Source organism: Anarrhichthys ocellatus, unplaced genomic scaffold (assembly GCF_004355925.1).
Source record: "Anarrhichthys ocellatus isolate YVR2014 unplaced genomic scaffold, GSC_Weel_1.0 scaffold18, whole genome shotgun sequence".
Classification (NCBI taxonomy): Eukaryota; Metazoa; Chordata; class Actinopteri; order Perciformes; family Anarhichadidae; genus Anarrhichthys; species Anarrhichthys ocellatus.
In genome coordinates, this window is record NW_022280048.1 from 1330367 (window position 1) to 1353028 (window position 22662).

Below are 22662 nucleotides of genomic sequence, written 5' to 3' on the forward strand. Positions count from 1 at the left end.
ATGACAGAGATATAAGACGAGAAAACAAGACAGAAACGTAACTTTTAATCGATTTGGCAGTGCAGGACTTTGAGCATCCTTTATACAAACACTGTTTTAAAAAGACTTGAGAACTCATTCCCGCTGTCTGTCGAGGTGATCTTATATCGACCTATCTGGAGGAAGGGGAGCTTAAAGACTTGAATGTGGTAAATGTTGCAAGTTAACTTCAAGTTGTTATGTGCAATACTTCTTTTGAACCTTTTTCCAGATAAAGACTCTTTGCAATGTAATTCTTTAATGCCATTTTTAATTGCAGACATTTAATTAAAGAAGATGTTAATATGTTTTTCACAGTCATTTTCTACTGTTATTGTAATCCTTTTCATGCTGGTGTTTGTAAAAAAGAAAAGAAATCAAAACTATTTGTACTAATATAAATAATTGAAGTTATTTTTAAAACATTAAAGGTTTTGTGCTCATTTGCTTATTTTGTTTATTTTAAGCTACTGTGATTGATTGCATTGTAATTATTAGGTCAACAATGTATTTAGCTGTTTATTGGTATATTTTTAATTGGAATGTATAATTGATTTTTATAATTTTGATCAGATTTTTGTTATATTTTTGAGGTGAAGCTTTTAATATGTTAAAGTGTCTAGTTTTTACTAATTGCTATATTGTGCTCCACAATATATGGTTCACATTTTCTGAAGGAAAATAAATATTTAAATATTTGTCTGTTAATGTTACTTAATGGCAAGATTTCAATAGTTTTTAACTGTGTATGGGAAGGTTGTTGTATTTATTAATAGCATTTTTTTACTTAAGATATCACCTTAATTTTTATTGTCATTTCACTTTATAAGTTCCTATTTTTGTATTTTCCTTTCTAATTAAGTTATGTAATACGGATATGTCCATATTTCTAGGAGTTGGTCTGTAGAAGTGCTAGTGAAACGAAAAAGAAAAATCTAATGTTATTTAATTGTTTGCAGCCAACTATTTATAACAGTATGCATAATTTTTAAATATTTGTAATGTGAAATGTTGAATGAAATAAATCTTAACTGTGATGAAAATATGTGCCTTGTGTGCTTGTTTTTTTTTATGAAGACATTTAAAGCTGTTATGGGAAAGTCTCGCTAACTACGAGACAACCCGACAATATTAGGCCACATCTGTCTGTGTTGTAATCACAGTTTGGCTCTCCGTGTAGTAAAATATGTGCACAACAAGCTTAAAGGTGGTACTTTACTGCCCAATACCTCTGACCACACCCAGCAGTGACCTCATGGTGTACTGACCACACCCTGGAGTACGCTTCTACATCACTGTCACAATATGAGGGGAACTACCGATCTTTAAGGTGCAAGGTACGAACGGGATTGGGAGCATTTCGACGAAATGTTATGGCATACTATACCAGGAATTGTTATGACTTTTGATGGCATACTGTACAAAGACTTGTAAATGCTTTTTTTTATGACATACTATACACATTTTTTTTTTCATGAGCCTCTCAATTAGACATTGTCTGTGGGAGAACAGTGACTTCTAGTTCTTCATCGCATCTCTGTCTAATCAGCTGATGCACACACTGGCCTACAGCTCACCAGCCTGAGGATCACAAGTGTTTTGACAACTCCAACGTGTGCAAATGTAATGTGGATTTTACACTGAATTATCTGAACCCAGACAATGTTTGATATTGATGTATTTCCAGGTGTGTAAAAGTGTGGTGACACTGTCTGTGCTCTTGCTCAGTGCAAGTCTTTGACTTGGTGGTTAGATCTATGCAAGTATAAGTGTCTTAGACCGAACTCCTTGTCTGGGTGGGTTTGTTGTTCGTCACTGAGCTAGATTAGACATCAACGTAAAATCTGTTTCACCTCTACTCCCTTTTCAAATAGGATTTGTGCTCAGTGTCTGCAGTACTGAGCCAGCCTGAAGCACAGGACAGGAAGTGGGTTTCAACTGACCTAAATAGAATTACATTTGATGTTTTGAGTTAAATGTTTCTGCTACTGATCCACCTATTTGTTTTGTATTGTCTTACTTTACTTCAACCTGTTTTCTTCCCAAAATGTTAATGCAGGTCAGATTGTAAACGTAAATGTGTTATTTTTCTTAGTAGCTTTTAAATGTAAAATGTAGAATATGTTTAATAGAAAAACAAGACCTGAGGTTCTTGTAAGGCTGAAGAGAATTATTTATCTACACCAGGATTTGCTACATAAAGTATACTTTTTGGTATTATGCAAATTGAAACTGGACACTGGCTCATTATATGTTAATCTGCAAACACAGTGTGACATAGCAGCTGCTTAAACTGACCCGTTCATGTGCATTGCTGCCCCTTTCAGCAGCTACATTACTGCAAGCAGCTCTGTGTTTCTAATCATGAATGACTATTACTATAGTTTAATCTTAAACGGGTACTCTGTAGGTTCTCTGCTGTTTGACGTAGTCTTTGACCTCTTCTGCTGCATGATCTTAATCCCTCTTCTCGTTTTACTTAACCACCCTAAATCCTCTTACCTGAAACATAACCACATCATTTCTCTCTCACATGCTCAAGCGTGTATGAATACTTTTGTAAAGATAATAAAATAATAAAAATAAGACATTTTTCAATCAAGAATGGTATCAATTAAGGGTCGTGGTTTGTATTTTTTGCCCTTTTTTATATAAAATCCTTAAAACCAAGCATGAACTCAATGCCCATACTGATTTAGCACCTTTTCAGTAATCACTCCTGCTGCTGAGCTACACTAATAGCTTCTGCCAAGATGCTCTCCAACAATGTCAGGGTGTAATCCTTACCAGCTAATGAACAATCAAGTAGGATTTCAGGTGCAGAGTAAACCTCGACCCGATGCCCCAACCTTTTCAACGCACCGCACTGTAGGAACGAAGAAAAGGAAATGTGTTCAGGATCCAACAGGACAGAGATGATTTATATTTGTTCTGGTTGATGGAAGATAAGAGGAAGAAAGAAAATACATGTTGAATGCTCCTCAGCTGGATTTAATTTTTTGCACTCAAGTCCTCATTTGACTCTCTGCTACTGCAAAAAGGTCTCCGGTGAGTGCTGCTGGTGATGGAATGACACTAAGGACATTTACTTATGTATTGTAGTGACGTACAAATTTGAGGTTCTTATACTTTACTTCAGTATTTCCATTTTATGCAACTTTATACTTACACTGCACTTCATTTCAAAGGCAGATATTATACTTTTTACTCCCCTATATTAGTCTGACAGCTTTAGTTACCAGCTACTTTTGAGATTAAAATTGCTCACACACTTTTACTTCAGTGATATTCAATTCAATTCAATTCAATTTATTTTCTATAGCCCAAAATCACAAATTTGCCTCAGAGGGCTTTACAATCTGTACACATGCTATCCACGTATCTCACAATTTGGGGATTTTGAATTTTTCTGAAGAAGTGTTCTTTTATAGGTTTAGAAAATAGTCCATCTGAAACTAAATGAACTATTTAAAAACCTCTTGGACTATAAAGCCTGATTTAATACAACTAATATATTTACGTGACAAGCTAAGCTATACTACTCTTTCCCTCCAAGTGCAAAATCATTGTTATGGTTTGATATGACTGTGTAGCAGTAATAATAATCCAAAAACATCACACTTAAACAATCAGTACTTTTACTGGTGATACTTAAAGTAAAGATTGTCGGTAATATTTACATACTTTTACTTGGACCAACAACAGCATTGTATACATGATAAGGTCCTCACTTCTGTTAAGCCTTCCACCAGTTTAAACACATTTAGAAACACATCTAAAAAAGTAGGTTAATTAACAAGGATCCCAATTATCTGTATAGAAAATCCCTGGTATCAGCAGTCGATCTTCATTGGATTAGAGTCAGGAAAGCACCACAGCCAACAGCATCACTTTTGGTACTACATGTACCAGGTCAAAATAGAGCAGCTTATACACGTGAAATTTACACCCAGAAAGACTTAACACAGTGATCTAATGATCCACTTTTCATTTCCTGTCTCATTTCGTTGCAGGGATATGTATTTTTCTACATATTGCACAGCACGTGAAGGGCCCAGTATGCAGTATGATATCAGCAGAGATAAAATAATGTATAACTGCGGCTGTTATCTTTGGAACAATCTAAAAACATCTATGATCCATGAGGAATGTTCTTGGTTCAGTCTCTCAGGATTAACAAGCAAAAAACTCCTTTCTTAAATTACCGTTTTGCACCAGGGTTCAATAATACAGGAAGAAATCTAATGAGAATGCCACTAACTGTGCAACCAATGCGGGCCAAGCAGTGAACATTTTCTTCTGTTTGTAGTATTTATGCAGCATGGGAAATGCACTCAGTTCACATTACATCAGGGAGGTAATCTGCAGAATGGGCCGGGCTGAGGACGTGAAAGACCTTGGGCTACTAAGCACGAGCTAATGCTCTCTTACCTCAAAGCACCCCAAATCCCTTGGATTGCGTGATCTCGTGCACCAAGCAAGTGCAAGCAAAGCTTCCTTTCCTGGCCTGTCTGTTGCATCTGAAATAGAAAGCCCTCTTCTGTGAATGCTGTCTTTCAACCAGCAGGGTGCAGCATACCACAACATCAATTCTTCTCCAACTTCAATTTCCTCTCACCTGGAGAAAGTCATAGTTATTGTTGGTATACTCTTGAGCAGTAGGTGCGTAAACACTGGGGGAATTAGTATAATGAAACAGCACACGATCAAACAAAGTAACTCATGGAACACATTCACCATTGATGACTAAACCCATACATTATAATACTTTAACGTTATGTTTAACTAAGAAAAACAATCAGTTCCTCTTCTTGTATGTCACTTTGAACAAAAAGTATTTTAATGATAATATGAAAATTGAATAAGATTATAACATGGTGTTGGTGCTATTGAAGTCAATAATAAAGGAAACGGGACACAAAAGCTTTTAACTGTACAAGACAGATAAAGTAAAATCAGAGTAGCAAGAATAGAATAGAATAGAATATGATATGATATGATAGCGGATTTAATCAAAAGTCCCTTTTTTTGTGTATGAAAAATGTCAAGACTCTGCTGTCATCCTGAGTCCCCAGGATCATAACGATTGAAAATGCATTTTTCAGCACTCTCAGTAACTTCCTTCCTGGGTTTGTGTGTGCCAGACAAAGGCGCAGCCATGGACATCGGCTGTTTGGAGACAGTGGTGGCAAACTCTGCCTACGTTTCGGCTCGTGGCAGTACGGAAGGAGGAGCAGCAGCATCCATGCGGGACAAGAAGATGCGTGCCAGGGTGAAGCTTCCACACATCAGAGATTGTGAACACATGAAAACATCTGTAGACACCACTTTTGACAGCATGTGTGTCAAACAGCCCATCGGCAAGCGCCTGTTCCAACAGTTTCTGGAGAGTGACACCACCCATACAAATGCTGTAGAGTTGTGGAAAGACATCGAAGACTACACCATATGTCAAGAAAATGAGAGAGTGCAGAAGGCTCAAAAGCATGTCAATAAATACTACAAGTCAGCTTCAAAGAGTTTTTGCAGCTTCTTGGAAGAGAAGGCCGTCGCTCGAGTTGTTGAAGACTTCAAGAACGCCCGCGGTGACCTGTTTAAAGAGAGCGAGCAGCAGCTCCTCAAACACCTGGACAAGACGGCCACAGATTCCTTCAAGAGCAGCATGTTCTTTCTGCGTTTTGTTCAGTTCAAATGGGTGGAGAGCCAGCCTTTTGATGAGGAGTGGTTCATGGACTTCAGGGTCCTGGGGAAAGGAGGTTTTGGGGAAGTGTTTGCTTGTCAGGCCAAGGCAACGGGCAAAATGTACGCCAACAAGAAGCTGGAGAAAAAGAGGCTGAAGAAGCGCAGAGGCTACGAGGTAAAGCAACGATGAGGCATCTATTGTCCCACCTACAACCATGCTTTGTGTGTATAAAAAGAGTTACAACACAAAGTGAAATCATTGTACTAGCAACCTCACACTGAACTACAGCAGGAAATAAGAAAGAACAGGTTGTGAGAGAATTCAACCCAGTGAGAGCAGAGGTTTCGTTTTTATGAAAAATAAGGCTCAGAAGCAAAGAAGCTTGTGAGTCTCTTTAAGACCTCACAGAGCAGCTCAAAGACAGTAAACACTTGAGCCTAATTCTTCAAAAAAAGATCTTCAAGTATAAGCCCACCCGCTCTGTCAAAGTCTACTTCAGTTAATGCTGATTAGACCTCTGCTTATTTGCGTTACGTATTTGATGTACTAATAAGAGTAGACCATGTCTCACAGCACAGAGCAGTTTTGTCTCTGTTCCCTTTGGGTCAGTCAGTAAGCCACAATAGCCACAACAGACATGTTGACGTGTTAAATAAAGAGAAGCACAGGTGTAACTACTAGTGAATTAGTTAATCCTGTTAAACTAAAACTAAAGACACCTGATCAGCTTTGCAAGAAGAAGTCATCTGCTGAAATCACCTGCTGTACAAGGTGCACATGGCACATGGTTGGCCGACCCAAGCCAGCATTTAGAACACAATGATATTAAGTGACACGTTAAGACATCAGGAGAGGTGTAATCCGGCAAGATACCCGTGTGGCTGGACAGTAAGTGTATCAGGCCTTTAAATATTCCTAATAGCTGACATTGTTAATTCTTGCTTTTGTTGGATTGATCATGTTCTGATGTTTGATTTGTGTTCAGGGAGCAATTGTGGAGAAGCGCATCCTCGCAAAAGTTCACAGCCGCTTTATTGTGACGCTGGGTTACGCCTTCCAGACCAAGACTGACCTCTGCCTAGTGATGACCATCATGAATGGTGGAGACCTCAGGTGCTCTCTATGAATACAGCTTTATATACACTCACACTGACCTCGGCACTATGCCTCTAAATCACACGCTACATACTGGTTTCTGTACTTAACAACATGGGGACGGCGTTTCCCTCCTTTCATCTCCACTAATCAGCCTAAAGTAGATAAACTGACATGCAGCCCTCATATCAGGGCCACCATGCTTTCAGTCAGAGAATAACTAAAAGAGCATTGTGTACCTTCACTTCCCTCTTCTATGCTTGTTGATTTCACAGAGGCTTGAAATGCTATAACCTATACCACCCTCTCTTACAGGTTTCACATGTATAATGTGGATGAAAAGAATCCTGGTTTTGATGAGAAGAGAACATGTTTCTATACGGCTCAGATCATCTGTGGGCTGGAGCACCTTCACCAGCACAGGATCGTCTACAGAGACCTGAAACCCGAGAACGTCCTGCTGGATGATGCAGGTGAGCCATTATTAAATCTGCTGTCATCTCATTGGCAGACCATCCGAGGACTTCTTTTTACCACATACTATATTCTCACTTTTTTACATTACACTACTTTTTTTTATGACATTTTTATTACTTTTTATGACATACTATACAATGATTTTTTTATGACATACTAAACTTAGATTATTTTATGACTTACTATAATATTACTTTTTTAAGACATAACATATCATGACTTTTGTATTACTTTTTTGACATACTATAGTAAGTCTTTTTGAACACATCCCATACTATGACTTACTTAACTGACTTTTTAAAACATACTATACTGTGACTTGTTTTTTCGATATATTGGTTGTCTATTTAATAGCCACTGTTCACTCAGGACACGTCCGCCTGTCAGATTTGGGTCTGGCTGTTGAACTTCCACCAGGACAAGACACAACTACTGGATATGCAGGAACTCCAGGTAACTAAAAATCGACATGGCCCATCCATGTCAATATTACTGTGAAAAGAAAACCCTGTACCACCATGAAGAGCATGTTTCTCTCAGCAGTGAAATCATGTTGTTCATAAATATAGGTTTCATGGCTCCTGAGCTGCTGGAGAAGAAGCAGTATGACTACTCGGTGGACTATTTTACGCTGGGAGTCACCATTTTTGAGATGATTGCCGCCAAAGGGCCCTTTAGAGTACGAGGAGAGCAGGTACTAAACATGTGAAGAACAGACTCATTGGGTGACTTTTATGGAAAACGATATCCTCAATTCACCCATTAGCTCTTGTCCAGTGCCAATTCTCCGATGCCTAATCATATATACATATATATAATGGTCTCTTTCTTCAGGTTGAGAATGACGAGGTAGCTCGCAGAATCTTGAACGATCCAGTTTCATACACACCAAAGTTCAGCAAAGGATGCAAGGATCTTTGTGAAGGCCTGATGCAAAAGGATCCATCAAAACGCCTCGGGTTCAAAAATAACGAGTGTGAAGAACTCAAGAATCAGCCATTCTTTAAAGAGATTAACTGGGGCCGTCTGGAAGCAGGTACGGAGGGAAACGTTGGCTATAGATGGCTCAAACCGTGGTGAATTACAAAAATAACAGGTATTGAATGTGTTCCTTCTTCTGTGTTCAATCTAAAGGTATGCTACCTCCACCATTTGTCCCCGATCCTAAGATGGTCTATGCCAAAGATATTGATGACGTGGGCGCCTTCAGCTCAATCAAAGGTGTGGTCCTGGATACCAAGGACACGGAGTTCTACAATGACTTTGCTTCTGGCAATGTCCCGATCCCTTGGCAGGATGAGATGATCGAGACGGGTGTGTTTGGAGAGATGAATATCTGGGGAGGGAACGGCAAGCTGCCCAATGACCTTGATCCAAACTACGTGGAAGCCAAAGGTGGAGGATGTGTGCTGCTTTGAGCAGAGACACATGGAAAGAACAAAGGGGAGGATCTCTTATCAAACACATCTGGATGTTTTTAATCCTAATCTGTGTTATCTGTCATCTGTACAATTGTCTGTCCTCGTTGTAATGAATTCATACTATTTGCGTATTTAAATATCACTATCATGTACCTATATTGTAATATTTATAGTGTTAATAAAAGTGGAAGCATGGTAAACATATTGTAATAATAATAATAATAATGTATAATAATACCAATAATATATGTAATATAAAATGTAAATATGGTTGCAAACATGACGTACCACATACAGTATGTCAATATTTTAGTAATTACAGACAAATTGAATATAAGTTATTTTGTATAGAAACTATATACAATGTTTATACAGCATAGAAAGAAAGTATTAACATTATGACATTATGTAATTATTCTTTATTTTTTCATTATACAACAAATAGTTATTATGGTAGAAAAAGCAATCAATAAAATCTTGTAAAGCACAACATGTGTGCATGTACCCTCCACATCAGTGTGTTTGTATGAGGCTGTCGACAAATGACAACAAGAGAGAATAAAAATACAAATTCAGTCCTAATTACACCTCCTGAATAAAACATCAAGGGTCTTACACACATCACGTGATTCTTTCTTTTGTATTTTATACGGATATTTTATTGTTTCTAAATATCTTTATTAGCATATGATGTAAGAATATTCTGCAAAAGCTTAGATTAAAAAGCTGTACTATAATATACTTATAAACCTTAAGTTATATAAATACCTAGATAGCAATGACGGGAGGTTTGGTGAATTAAAAAAGTGATTCTACATTTGAAAATGACACAAAAATGTGAATTTTTGAGGATCTACTATATATTGTTAATATGAACCATTATCTTCATTATCATATTATTATAAACCCTTATATTAATACAAATGTAATATGGCACATTGAAAATCTTTGTGTTCTGTTGAACAAACAAGAGTGACGTCTTTATCAGACGACATGTTCAGTTTGTACAAACGTGATGGGGTGGTTTAAGTTTATTTTAGATAACAATACAACAAAGCTTCAATTTTGGTCAAACAATAACTGAAATCACCACCACACTTGTTTATTTGAATTGTCTGTCTCCTGGGTTACCGTCGGGGTAAATGATTAAACCACAGAGCATTTCAGGTCTATCTCTAGAAGTTAATCTTAAATTAACGCTTGGAGCAGCAGTAAAAGTGTCTGTGGGATTACATTTGATCAGATACCATTGTCAGCTATACTCTAAACAGTGGTTATACTTTAACACAATTTCACAAAGAAGTGTGTTGTAATTACTGCCCGCACATAGTGTTCTATGACGAAATAGTACAGTGAAATGTATCAATCATCACTTTACTGTTAACTGTGACTTTAGACTTTACTTATCGAAACAGTTGTGAAAAGAAATTGTTGCTTAACAAGACTGTGAGTCGACATCCATGCACAGCTCTGAGCTAAAAGTTTACATTAGGATGCTAACATGCTGATGCAGGTATGCAATGTTCAGCACGGTCACCACATTAGTTTGAACACAAAGTAGCCTACGTATGAGATTGATGGGTACGTTATTAGTTTTGCAAGTATTTGTTCTTGAACACACACAAAAACAACAAATGTAAACCTGTTGGCACAAGAGGAAAAGTCAGTGGATAAGTAAAGTCAGAGGGTTCATATTAATCAATAAAACCAGGTATTGAAACAGTGACTTCACACAAATACTGACTGTTCAAAGTTTTGTCACATTATTTAAACAGCTTTTACGTACAGCAAATTAATGAACCCAATTATGAATCATAATTTAAACTTAGTTTAGTGGACAAATGCAAGTTTGTTTGGTTTTAATAATTCTATAAATTTCCAACGTCATCTTGAAGGCTGAAGAGCTTGCTTCATTTCCTGATCAATATAATTTTGTGCAATATCATGGTTACTTGGTCAACGACAGCGGCTTCTGCTAAACTCACTTCTTCTATATACGCTTTTAACTGAATAGTAATTTAAGTACAAATGTAAGGTTTTAAATGTTGAAGCACAGCACGAATGTTTCTGTGCTTGGGGAAAAAAAAATATGTATTCACTGTCTCTGGCGCTTACGCAAAAAACTGCAAGAAAAAGTAAACATTTTTTATTTTATTTTTGGAAGTATCTATGGGAATTGTTGAGTGTTCACCTGTCAACACTAAGTCAAACCACAGTGACACGTTTGCTATTCAAGGAAGATTACTACTACTAGTGCTACTACTACTGCTAATAATAAGAATAAGAATAAGAATAATACATCACATATTTCTGTTAAATAGGACAGTTTTAAACTTTTTCCAAGATCAAACATCTCTGTGAGAATACAGTAGTTATTTACAACCAGGGAATTCACAGCGGACAAAGAATAAAGATGAAAGATTCATTTTAAAATCAGTTTAGCAATTTAAACTGAAATATTAGCTACCACCATGTTCTGCATAAAGTCATGCATGTATTTGTTCTCGGTGAAGTACCTGGTGTGACCTTAATACCAGTGCTGACTTGTGGGCACAGCCAGAGTCAGAGCCCGACAAACCTGAGTGAACTTTCCCTTTAAGCAGGGAGGTCAACGCGGTCACAACTACATAAATCTTTCAGCTGACTGAGGGAAGGTCAAGTAAATAAAATATTAACAGACATAAGATTATGATTTAAAGGCTGGATGTCTATTCAATACTGTAAGTATACGACAGTACTTTGAACTGTGCTTCTGATTACTGGTCGGCAAAAGAGAATTCACATTTCATAAGATACTGACTGTAAATGTTGAAGTTACTCGTAAACAAAGCGTAGCTCCACTTAGACAAGCGGTAAACATCTGTGTTTACTTTCAAAGTCATCGTCATCAGAGTTTTGAGGAGGTTTGTGCAAGGGTTTTGTAAAGACTGAACTTAAGTACATCAGAACTTCTAGATCTTGGATTTTTGCTTACTTCCATACGTTGCTTAATGTATAGAGGCAACCAATTAATTATGAGGGTGTGTTAGAGCAGCCTGGTTTGGTCTTCTAGGTGACAGCACTGTACTATGTCAACACAACATTTCATCATGTTAAATCTATATGCTACAGTACAAATAATGCACTTACAAAGAGCAAGGATTTCAACGCATCTTTTGTCCCGCAGCAGACTCGTTAATGCTTAACCAGTACTAAAATAGACCCGTTCTGCCTTCAATAAATCACCCACCTTACCCAGCTTTCATTGTTTGCTTTGCCCTCTATTCAGTATTTCCCATTAGCTCATAGAACCTTAAATGACCTCCCTAAAATCACAAGCTACCAATTCCTCAAAAGGGAATACAGGCAGGAGGACAAGATGATGTGAGCAAATAAAAAAAGCAGAAGAATGATGCCCACAGAGTAAACCTGCAGTACAATAAGAATATCACTTCACAGACCACGCAATTCAACTTTTCTCTGATTGTCCTGATCATATAGTTATGATATATTTTACAATTATGACTACAATGCTTCTTAAAACACTACCACTGATAAGACAATGTATTGTCATGTTAACTGCCTCCTGAAGAAGCTTCAAAGGCACATCACAGCAATCACTGACAAATGATTCCAGACATTTGGCTCATGGATTCAAAGCTGTGATAACTATATTACAATAGACTATCTGGAACTCCACTGCCAATCAAAAGAGGAAAAAAAAAAAGCTCATTGTATACTTACATTTCTATGGTAACATGCCGGGCACGTGAAATGTCATGAATTTTGGGCGGGAATAGCAGACTTCTAATGTAGCTACAGCCAACAAATCAATGTTCAAATTAGTCCAGGTTTGAGTGCATGAAGGGAAAAAAAAAAATCAGTTCAGTTCTCACACTCCCAAAATGTATATCAGATACAGAAGTTGGGAATAGAGCTCCTCACAGAGGTATTATCTGTTAGTTTTGCCAATTATTAATAGACGATTACTTTCAAGATGAAAGAGATCATCGAGGTTATAGCACTTTTCCAAGGTTTTGCAGGATGGATATTGATTTTCATATCACTACAAGATCAGTATTGGAAAGAATCCACCACAGAAGGCAGCGTAATTACAACCTCCACAATCTATGAGAACCTCTGGATGTCTTGTGCAAGTGATTCAACAGGGATCTTTAACTGCCGCGACTTTCCATCCCTTTTTGCTCTCCCAGGTAAGTTAAATTAGAAGTAGTATCTGTTACAATACAAGATCTTAGAAAAGTCACTTTTTTTGTAAAAAAAATGTAAATGAGACCTTTACTGGTAATTTATAACAATTTACTTGTTCTTCTATTAATATTTTTACATTACTATTTATGCTTTCAGATTTTCTCTGATGATCCAGCTTTATGTAACAGCTGACTATACATTTTATAATCTCCGTCAGTGAAATTGTTATCTGATTGAGACTTGTCTTTTTTCTTCTTAGAAACTTAATATGAACTACACATACAAAATCAAACCAAACTTAACAAAACAAAAAATAGCAAACACATGTATGCTGTAATCAGCAGCTGTACAATCCAACACAATATCTCTGTAAAGTTTGTGACGCTTGTAAAGTTCATTTTTGTTGAGATTGTAAAAGAGGAATTTACATCCAGTTTATGAACATTTCTAACAACATAGATTATACTGGATTACATTATATTTTAGGTGAACACAGTCTCAATAAAACTAAATAACCTCATCAACCTTACAAGCAGTACTGTGCTATAAGAGTGTCCTTACATTGTACAGGTCATTCTTTTTACAGTGTCCTTCATTGTGTTTAATGCAATGCATATGTTGGACATCCAGTGAGCACTGACATTTTACGAGAGGGAGCTGCAGACTGTATTCAATAAGCAGTAAAGCCAAGCTGTTCTTAGTTGGTGTGAAATGGTACTTTGTTCTTGCTGAGACAGTGAACTCCTAATGATATAATGACATTCATTACAAAACCACTGAAACTATTTCTTTAGAAATGTCCAGAAAGTCAACTTTGACGTAAAGCAGTTCTTGTGTTTAGGTTGTAAAGATTTGTTATCGAGTCAAGTAAAATGTTTTTTTCATGTGTGGCCAAAAGGCTGCTGCAGTGGTACTTCGTCACCAGGATGATAATGGCCAGATAACGAACGACACTACATGTGTAACACAAGTGAAAACAGGACTTTTGGGCTCAGTTGTCAGACAAGCAAACATGTGTATCTGCTGGGCAACAAACCTGGTCATTCTGCGGATCGGTATGTTGTGATGCTACCTCACCCCTAAATGCCACTAACATACCCATCATCGCCCAAACACAGGGGGAAGTGAGGAGCCAAAACGTGACTCGAATCCCATCAATAACGGTTTGATATTATTGACACAGTGTTTCAAAGCAAACGTCAAAAGGTGACAAATAGCTTTAAGCCTTTAGTCATTAATAAGCAGGCTTGAAGCTTGGACTTCACCTCCCTGTTGTCCCTTAAGTTGGGCAAACATTTGGAGTCTTTGAAAAGGTTCAAAAGAGTGGAGAATAAAAGGTGTCATCATAAGAGGGTTATTTGGAATTAATCATTAATTTGTGGTTTTCTGTAACGTCTTCGCTCGGGTGGGAATTAGTCTGTCAAACTGAGAATTTGGGGCCAACAAATCCACACGTTTGCGCAGGAAGATAGCTTGGAGTCAACGTTTGAATTAAGTGTTTCTCTCTCTGGATAACTTGCACGATTGGACAGAAGAAACAAGGGAGTATGAATGCGATAGTGGAAGCGTTGGCCTTCTTTCTGGGGTTTCTGGCCTGGCTAATGGTTGGGATCGCCCTTCCAAATCGATACTGGAAGGTCTCGTCAGTGGACGGTAACGTTATCACCACATCAACCATCTATGAAAACCTGTGGATGTCCTGTGCAACTGACTCTACAGGAGTTCACAACTGCCGGGATTTTCCATCTTTGCTCGCACTTAATGGTATGTGGCCAACACAGAAATAGTTTTTAAAACTTTACTCCTCGAGCAGTACAGCATAAAAAAATACATCGTAATTCATCTCCAATGTCTAAAAGGGTGAGAATGTTATGTACAATAAAACAGTTTGACTCCAACAGATCCTCACTGAATTCAGCTGAATCTCACACCAGTGGATCAAACCCAAAAGTGGAGAAATGGCTGTTCTTATTTGCATTGTTTACCTTGACTTAGACAGTATATTAGTGTACCTTTAAAAGCATATCAGGAGCAATCTACTGTACTGGCTATAATCTGTATTAAAGGCAGGGAATACAAGATATGATAAGCACTACACCAGTGAACCCAGACAAACTCAATACCCATAAAATAATAAAAACACATTTCTAGGAGTAGTCATTCCTATTTGTTGTAGACTGTTATAATGTGCACGCTTGGGTCAGAACTACTGTTAAGGCATCGATTTAAGCGCTGTATAGCACATATAGCACATATAACACATGAAACACATGACACTGGATGCCGAGCCCTAGTCTTGAGCCCTGAGGTATAACGTGCCCTCATCTCACCACAGCATAAACATGCTTTCCAGTTCACACACACCGACATATTTCTGTTTTGTCAAGAGGAGAATTTAAAGTTTGGCGTATTAGTAAGGAATCAAACCTGTGTGGCTCTGCCTGTGCTCATAGGACCAGGGTTACTATCAGTGAGCCTCTAGGGGGCTCCCACCTGCATCAACTATGTCCTGCTGTAACAGTGAATGTCGTCTCTGTGGCTAAAACATGCATTTCATAATGCATGCATTATGAACATAATAAGACAATGTGATACTTGCTTTGAATTTGTTTCAATGTTTATGTTGTACATATGTGTAGATTTATGTGTAGCATGTTCTTACAAGTAGGCATGGGGCCATATGAAAATTGAATGTCACAATTATCCGGGCCAAAATAATTATGATTAACAATATTATCCCAATTATCATAGAATATGACTATTTTTAGTGAACATTGTTTTTACTGAAAAACAAACAATCTTAAATAAGATAATCATAAATTGTTATTATTTTATTTTTTTAAATGAAGCTATATTTCTTGATTAACTACCATAATAAAGAGCTAGACAGCTTTTCCAAGTGTCTCATATCACAATATTCACGATTATCCTGATAATGTCAATTCCCCACGTTCAACTTATTGTCAGTGTTTTTTATAGCAATCCGCAGTGAGATCCTGTATTGTCCCATCCATAATTACAAGTGCATATATCATCGTATTTTTTTCACGTTTGCACACAGGGTACATTCAGGCCTCCCGGGCACTCATGATCGCTGCCATTGTGTTTGGGACTTTCGGGCTCGTGGCTACTCTCGCTGGAATGAAGTGTTCAAAGATAGGAGGAGAAAACTACGTCCTGAAGGGAAGGATCGCTGCGATGGGAGGAGTGTTCTTTTTACTACAGGGTAAAGACCTGGGGATGGATGACATGTCACAAAACAACGCATGAGAAAATGTTTGATCGGAAGTTTACTTCAAACGTGTTGTGGTCCCTGCATTGATAGTACTTTACGATAAGTGAGGACCATGTCCAGTCCTCAGGAGGACGCTCACAATCACACAACACAAAACAGCTAGAAAGATAAATCATGTCTGGCACTCCAAGCTTTAAAAAAAATGAGTCACCAGTTCAAAAGGTTATCCTTAGTCTCACAAACCTGCTGATGCACAAAAGCCTGCTATTACCAACGGTATTTGTATTGTGAGAATAGGAGCGGTGACGGGACACTTGCTATTATTACGGTTTGATTTGAAAGGCTTTTAAACGTTAGAACTATATTGTTTTATTATGTTTACATAGTAATCATACTTATAAGCTATATGTTGTAGAGTGGATATAAAGGAGTAGTCCTTCCTTGCAACCAAGCAGGTAACTTTGCTCCATATGACTGGCTTCATGGATAATCTCATGATGTTGTATGAAATGGTTTTAGCCCCGTTAGGACTAGCATGGCTAACATCGTGGTATTATCTATAAAACCCCATTTTGACCGTGTTCATGTTATCTCAGCCTGTTACTGTCTGCGTTGCTTGCATTGAAAAAACATCCCACTTTGTCTAAAGTAAACAATGCTTTGTGTTTTGTAGGGATTTCCACCATGATTGCTATATCTTGGTATGCAGCCAACATCACACGGCAGTTCTTTGACCAGTTTTATCCGGGGACAAAGTAAGTCAATACTCTCCGCATCAGTATGTCACCGAGTTGAAAAGAAACGATAGCTGAATGGCACAAAGTGCCGTTGTAATAATAATACACATATATATACTGTATATATAAATATATGTTCAATGTTATTGAATCACAGGTATGAGATTGGAGAGGGCTTGTATATCGGCTGGTCGTCGGCCACACTTGCCATTTGTGGAGGTGCATGCCTGATGTGTGCTTGCAAAGTCAACACACCCACGGAAAAAATGTGAGTACGTGTTGCTGAGACGTTTGATCATTGGGTGTAGTAGAATTGGTGCATAATCTCTCAACTGAAACGCCACTTTTGTGTTCCAGGCCATACCCATACCAACCATCCTCCAGAGGACATGTGCTGTCCACTGTGGCGATGTCTCAGTCGGTCCCGAGCAACTATGGTAGAAACGCATACGTCTGAGAGGTGATTGTGGAGAAGTGGAAGCCAGCTTGGGAGTCAATTCACTAGATTGAATGCAGTAGGAGAAGGCAGGATTTACAATGGAAAACACCATTGTAAAGCCTCATGATCGCTGTATATAGAGCAGCAACCTTGATTTGATTTATTGGCTTTATCCAAACCTTTTAATGGTAAATGTATGCTGTATATACATATATACACATATATATACACATATATATACATATATACACATATACATACATATATACACATATACATACATATATACACATATACATACATATACACATATATACACATATATACACATATATACACATATATACATATATACACATATATACACATACATACACATACATACATATACATACATATACATACATATATACATACATATACATACATATACATACATATATACATACATATACATACATATACATACATATACACATACATATATACATACATATACATACATATATATACACATATATATACATATACATATATACATATACATATATATACATATACATATATATACATATACATATATATACATATACATATATATATACATATACATATATATATACATATACATATACATATACATATATATATACATATACATATACACATATACATATATATACATATACATATATATACATATACATATATATATACATATACATATATATATACATATATATATACATATACATATATATACATATACATATATATACATATATATACAATTTAACTTACTAGCTTGCTGTCGCCTTACCAAGAGAAACTGCAGCATAATGAAAACAAACATTTGTTAGTGTTGATCACTGCTATAGATTAGAATTAGTCTATATGAAGAATATGAAGAACATATATGTTAGACTACATGTCCAGAATGTGGTGATACCAATATATTTATAACAGCCTTATATAAGCACACATTTACACCAAATTATGTTTCCTTTTCTGTATTTTAATGACTGCTGCAGAATAACTTGATCATGAGAGAAAGATGCAAGAAAGCTGTTAGATATGCCATGAAGTGTGCTACTTTGACATTGTTTTAAAGGTTTTAAGAATATTAAAAAAAACACCTTCCCTATCTCTCTTACTAGGAATAGGACAATCACAAATATTTAATCCTTAGATCACCTTAAACTGTTTTACAATCGTGTTCAAGTCTATGAAGTTTGTGTAATTATATAAAGTGTTGTAATCCTTTGTAATTTCTGTGCATCCTCAAACCTGCCATCAGGTTTAATGGTCAAGAAAGATGAGAGCCGCTCCCCTTCCACAAAACCCAACATTTCTTGTGGCTGTGCAACAAATTCAGAATAATTTTTCTGCAAAAATATTAAAAGCTCTTCCCATTCGGAAATTAGATGGCAATTCCAGAAATTTCTTAAATCTACTTGATCAATAATCTGGCTGGTCTTAAAGTAGAGCTCTGAGCAGAATGTCTATCAGTGAGAGTAAAGGTGATTATGTAACTTGACGGTGCAAAAGTCATGGAGGAAACGTGTTACTTTAACTTTCAACTGTAACCAGTAATAGCTACACCAGGGCTTTCACACAGTGCGATTTTATTTAGACGCTCGTCTTTGAACCAGAACACTCGAGTAACAGGGTTGAAACGCATATAAACATATAGCCTTTGTAAGTTTTGTGCATTATAATCTTTTTTTAGCATATTTCAAATGTAACGTCACAGTTTCTCTTTAGGCTGATTCCACATGTGCTCCTTTGGATTTCAGTGTGTTTTATACAATAAATAAATATCATTTCCAGTGACTGACTGCAAAAAAAAATGAAAGTGTTAATGAGATTTTGATTATCAACATAACGAACATAATTCCATGAAAAGGGTTTTAGGTTACAGAACTAGTTTCCAAGTAATCTTCTCCGCTGACTCCTTTAACCAGAGCAGAAAATACTCACAGCTGAGACATGGAGCTTAATGTATCGTGCATTTAACCTCGGCACTGCACGAGTGTCCACTCAGAGAGTTTATTTTCAGTTGGATAAATATGCCACCTACTGGAATGATATGGCATCACGTCCGGGATTGGATTTAATCAGGTCAATTCACATCGTCGTGCTGGGAAATTTGCCAAAATCTTCACCAAAGCATCATCAGATCCTAGAAAGATTAAAATCATCAAGGGCTGGACTGTGTTTAATTTCCCAATAAAGGCAATATTTTGTTTCTTTATACACTCACAAATGTGGATATACAAGATGAAAGGATGTCCGCAAATTGAATTTGCACGCTGCACTGAAAGATGACAAAGCTGAACCAGATGCATCCATGCCAGCAAAATGAATGTTTAACTAGTAGAAAGACGAGTTAGTGAGGAATTGGGTTACAGTGAAGCATATTTTGGCACCGTCTTCAGGGTGAATGTTTAACAGCCACATTTGTTTCACAGCAAGATACACATCTTTACTTGGCAAACTTCTAATCTTTAGGAGCGTCGTTTGCTAAATTGTCCAGGTCTTGTCCGTCAAAACGTAGAAAGTGCCAGCCTTCACTGGCGGTGAGGTCCTGAGCTCCTTTAGCGGCGTAGAAGTCTCGAGAGGGAGTATTCCAGTCCAACACAGACAACTGCAGCCGCACACACTGCATCTTCTTCCCCACCTGAGGAAACAAAACAGTCATGCACCGTTACCTCTTCGTCACACAGGACAGATTTCTCCTCAGAAAAACTACGATTTAGTGGTCAGCAAAGACATTCTTACCTCGGCAACTTTGCCGAGTAAACCCTTGCCAATGCCCTTTCCTGTAAAGGAAATCAATAAAAGAAATGTTTTTACTTGGGGACAAAACATTTGCAGAAAAAGATGCAACGGAAACGTTAAAAAATGATGATTTGCACAACCAAGCGAGTGCTTCGTTGACAACAATTCAATACATATCTTACCCCTGAACTCTGGCATCACGTACAGGTCCTCCAGATGCACCGACCGCCCCTTCCATGTGCTGTAAGTGTAAAAGTAAAGGCCATATCCGACAATTGTGAATCCTACATAGACGAAAAATACAAGCAATCAAAAAGACAAGCAGGAAGAATACCAGAAACTTTCTTTCATCCCTACAAATATAATGGAATATTTAATTGACACCGACACTGTTGGTTTTTGAGGTGGCACCTGTGTAGTCATCGTGATTCGTTAGATACTAAATGGAAATATATCTAAACAGCAAAGTCACAGACCTGTTATCTGCGTAAGACGCCGACAAGTTTAAATCTGTCTGACAGAGAGGAATACAGTAGAAAAGGCCTCGATCTTTACCTTCTTCAGATTTATGCTCCTCGGGCACTTCTGCAACGAGGCATTCAAAGAAGGGATTGTGGCAGAAACCGTCCCGCTCCAGTGCTAAAGCAAAGCAGGACAGATCATTTACCCAACAAGGCAACATGTCATCTTCACATTAGAGGTAATATTATTATTCATCAGCACCCAAGTGCAACAAACATTGAAAATGTATTTAATTAGTTTTTTCAACTCTGCTCTTATTTGATATTAACAGCTAAGATCCAAGCACATGGTAACATCACTACAAAACTCTTCATAAGGCAAGAAGCCAGTCATAAAAATATCACATCCTACAGCTCACATTTTTGCAGGTTTTATCCAGACCAAGTTCTTTACTCATAAACATTTTCTAAATAATTTACCAATTAATAAAACTGTTTCAAACCTGCGTGCAGTCTTCTTCTACTCCTCTTTTATTGGCGCATTTCTTTCCACATGGCATATAGCCCATTAAACACCAACACTTGTTGGTACGCATTGTCTTCAAAATGTCTTTCGCATCCTGCATGTGCTCGTGGTGTGTGGCATACTCGCTCTTCAAATCGTTGCTCTGGAGTTTTAAAAAAACTCAACCAGGTACCTTTAAAAGTACTGTGTCCGTATTGAACACATCATAGCCTTACTTTGTAGTATCTGGCTGCTACACTCAGTACTCCAGCAACTGGCAATGATAGGATTGTAAGGGAGACTGATGCAATGGATCCTGCTCACACATACAACCACATTTAAAAAAAAAAAAAAAAGTTCTCCAAGAGATTTGATCTGACTTCAAAATTCAGCACTGCTGAATTCCCCCTCGCTCCTGCTTAAATTAAAATGTCATCACAGTTACTTATTAGGGAACTCTATTTACTAACCAAGTCTGGTTGCAAAGTGTTTCACTGCTCACTCTAACTATGCGTTATATAGACCTTTCTCACAGCTGACATTGATGTGCCACAGCAGTACAAACACAGGTGTAATTGTTCCAATCATCACCTTTGCATATCGACCCTTTGGTGTGGCTTCCAAGGACACAAACAGTTTCAACTGGGCTTTTCTCAGCATTCATGTTTCTATCATATTAAGTACAGATTTACCTTCATGAGTTATCTTCACTTGGTCGGGCATTTTTTCATAAACCGCCAACTCCTGAGGAAAAGAGGGGATTTTAAAACGTTATGTGTGGATGTATTACGTTGACAAATACACCAAAGTGCATGCAGATATACTCACAACATAACGTTAAAGTAATGTGTATCACATGCGGCATTGTGAAGCAGAACACGTGTTTTAGGTTTAGTGGTATTACATGACGGAGCCTCACCAATATCATTCTCGATATTTCTTTGCAGTCATCTTTTGTTGCAGCTCGGACTTTGAAATGCATGTGTTGACTCTACCTCAGTCCACACCTGACTCTTCTTCCTCCGAGAGAAGTTAAACAACCTCAAGTCTGAGCCACGCTGTTGACGACAGTGAGTTCACAGGAAATGATTCCGGTGTTGCAATTTTCGCCTTCAAAATAAAAGATATCGCTCAAAAACGAGCAAGTTTTAGCCGAGCAGGGAAACCTACTCAACAATGAATAAATCTAAATGAGCGTTTGATCTTAACCGTAATGTTCAGTGGGAGTCGAAGTTCATTACTGTGGTCTTAAACTTAGATTTTATTTTTATTTATTTACTTCTGGAACTCTGGTCTACCAACAGACCGGAAGCAGGTGTGAAATGTAACCAATTACATTTACTCATGTACTTATTTGAATTTTTTTCCATTTTATGCTACTTTATTTTACTCCGCTACATAGATTTAATAGCCATAGTTAGTGGTATATTTTCATTCACAGGTCCTTTACATATTAAAAAAAATGTAAACGTGCAATTTTGAAACCGTACCACAGACAGGAAGTCCATAATAGTTCTTCTTTACAACACTCACGTGGTTTAAACGGGCTTGTGATCCGTGATGACACCAAGCCAGTTGCAGAGAATAATAGCAGTTTGTTTAAACAGTTGTTCAAATAT

General features: G+C 37.4%; 3 protein-coding genes across 4 annotated transcripts; 2 read left to right on the top strand and 1 right to left on the bottom strand.

Annotated features, from left to right (window-relative positions):
- The first annotated feature begins 5176 nt into the window (after positions 1–5176).
- On the top strand, positions 5177–8691 carry grk1b (G protein-coupled receptor kinase 1 b). Its single transcript, XM_031857299.1, has 7 exons — positions 5177–5875; positions 6687–6814; positions 7112–7269; positions 7643–7726; positions 7843–7967; positions 8108–8309; positions 8408–8691. Exons 1-7 carry the CDS (start codon positions 5177–5179, stop codon positions 8689–8691), a joined length of 1680 nt encoding a protein of 559 aa, XP_031713159.1.
- Positions 8692–14432: 5741 nt separating this feature from the next.
- On the top strand, positions 14433–17426 carry LOC116389055 (claudin-15-like). Its single transcript, XM_031857457.1, has 5 exons — positions 14433–14649; positions 15947–16111; positions 16794–16875; positions 17015–17125; positions 17215–17426. The coding sequence occupies exons 1-5, from the start codon at positions 14433–14435 to the stop codon at positions 17312–17314; spliced, it is 675 nt and encodes a 224-aa protein (XP_031713317.1). The 3' UTR covers positions 17315–17426.
- A 1478-nt stretch (positions 17427–18904) lies between these two features.
- Positions 18905–22096, bottom strand: sat2b (spermidine/spermine N1-acetyltransferase family member 2b). Of its 2 annotated transcripts, XR_004213093.1 has the most exons (7): positions 21963–22096; positions 21736–21787; positions 20633–20716; positions 20260–20361; positions 20078–20118; positions 19560–19976; positions 18905–19478 (listed from the first exon to the last, which is right to left on the bottom strand). XR_004213093.1 is itself a non-coding variant. In XM_031857312.1 (6 exons), the coding sequence occupies exons 1-6, from the start codon at positions 22023–22025 to the stop codon at positions 19797–19799; spliced, it is 522 nt and encodes a 173-aa protein (XP_031713172.1). In that variant the 5' UTR covers positions 22026–22096; the 3' UTR covers positions 18905–19796. The 2 variants fall into 2 exon arrangements, 1 of the variants encoding a protein (XP_031713172.1); XM_031857312.1 differs by having other exon boundaries at positions 18905–19976.
- Positions 22097–22662: the final 566 nt, after the last annotated feature.

Coding starts and splice junctions, on each gene's coding strand:
- grk1b (XM_031857299.1), top strand. CDS start 5,177: ATGGACATCGGCTGTTTGGAGACAGTGGTGGCAAACTCTGCCTACGTT. Junction 7,727..7,842: donor TGGATATGCAGGAACTCCAG/GTAACTAAAAAT, acceptor TCATAAATATAG/GTTTCATGGCTCCTGAGCTG. Junction 7,968..8,107: donor TTAGAGTACGAGGAGAGCAG/GTACTAAACATG, acceptor CTCTTTCTTCAG/GTTGAGAATGACGAGGTAGC.
- sat2b (XM_031857312.1), bottom strand. CDS start 22,025: ATGCATTTCAAAGTCCGAGCTGCAACAAAAGATGACTGCAAAGAAATA. Junction 21,788..21,962: donor AAATATCGAGAATGATATTG/GTGAGGCTCCGT, acceptor TCTTTTCCTCAG/GAGTTGGCGGTTTATGAAAA. Junction 20,362..20,632: donor GGAGCATAAATCTGAAGAAG/GTAAAGATCGAG, acceptor TCGTCTATGTAG/GATTCACAATTGTCGGATAT.
- LOC116389055 (XM_031857457.1), top strand. CDS start 14,433: ATGAATGCGATAGTGGAAGCGTTGGCCTTCTTTCTGGGGTTTCTGGCC. Junction 16,112..16,793: donor AGTGTTCTTTTTACTACAGG/GTAAAGACCTGG, acceptor TGTGTTTTGTAG/GGATTTCCACCATGATTGCT. Junction 17,126..17,214: donor AACACACCCACGGAAAAAAT/GTGAGTACGTGT, acceptor TTTGTGTTCCAG/GCCATACCCATACCAACCAT.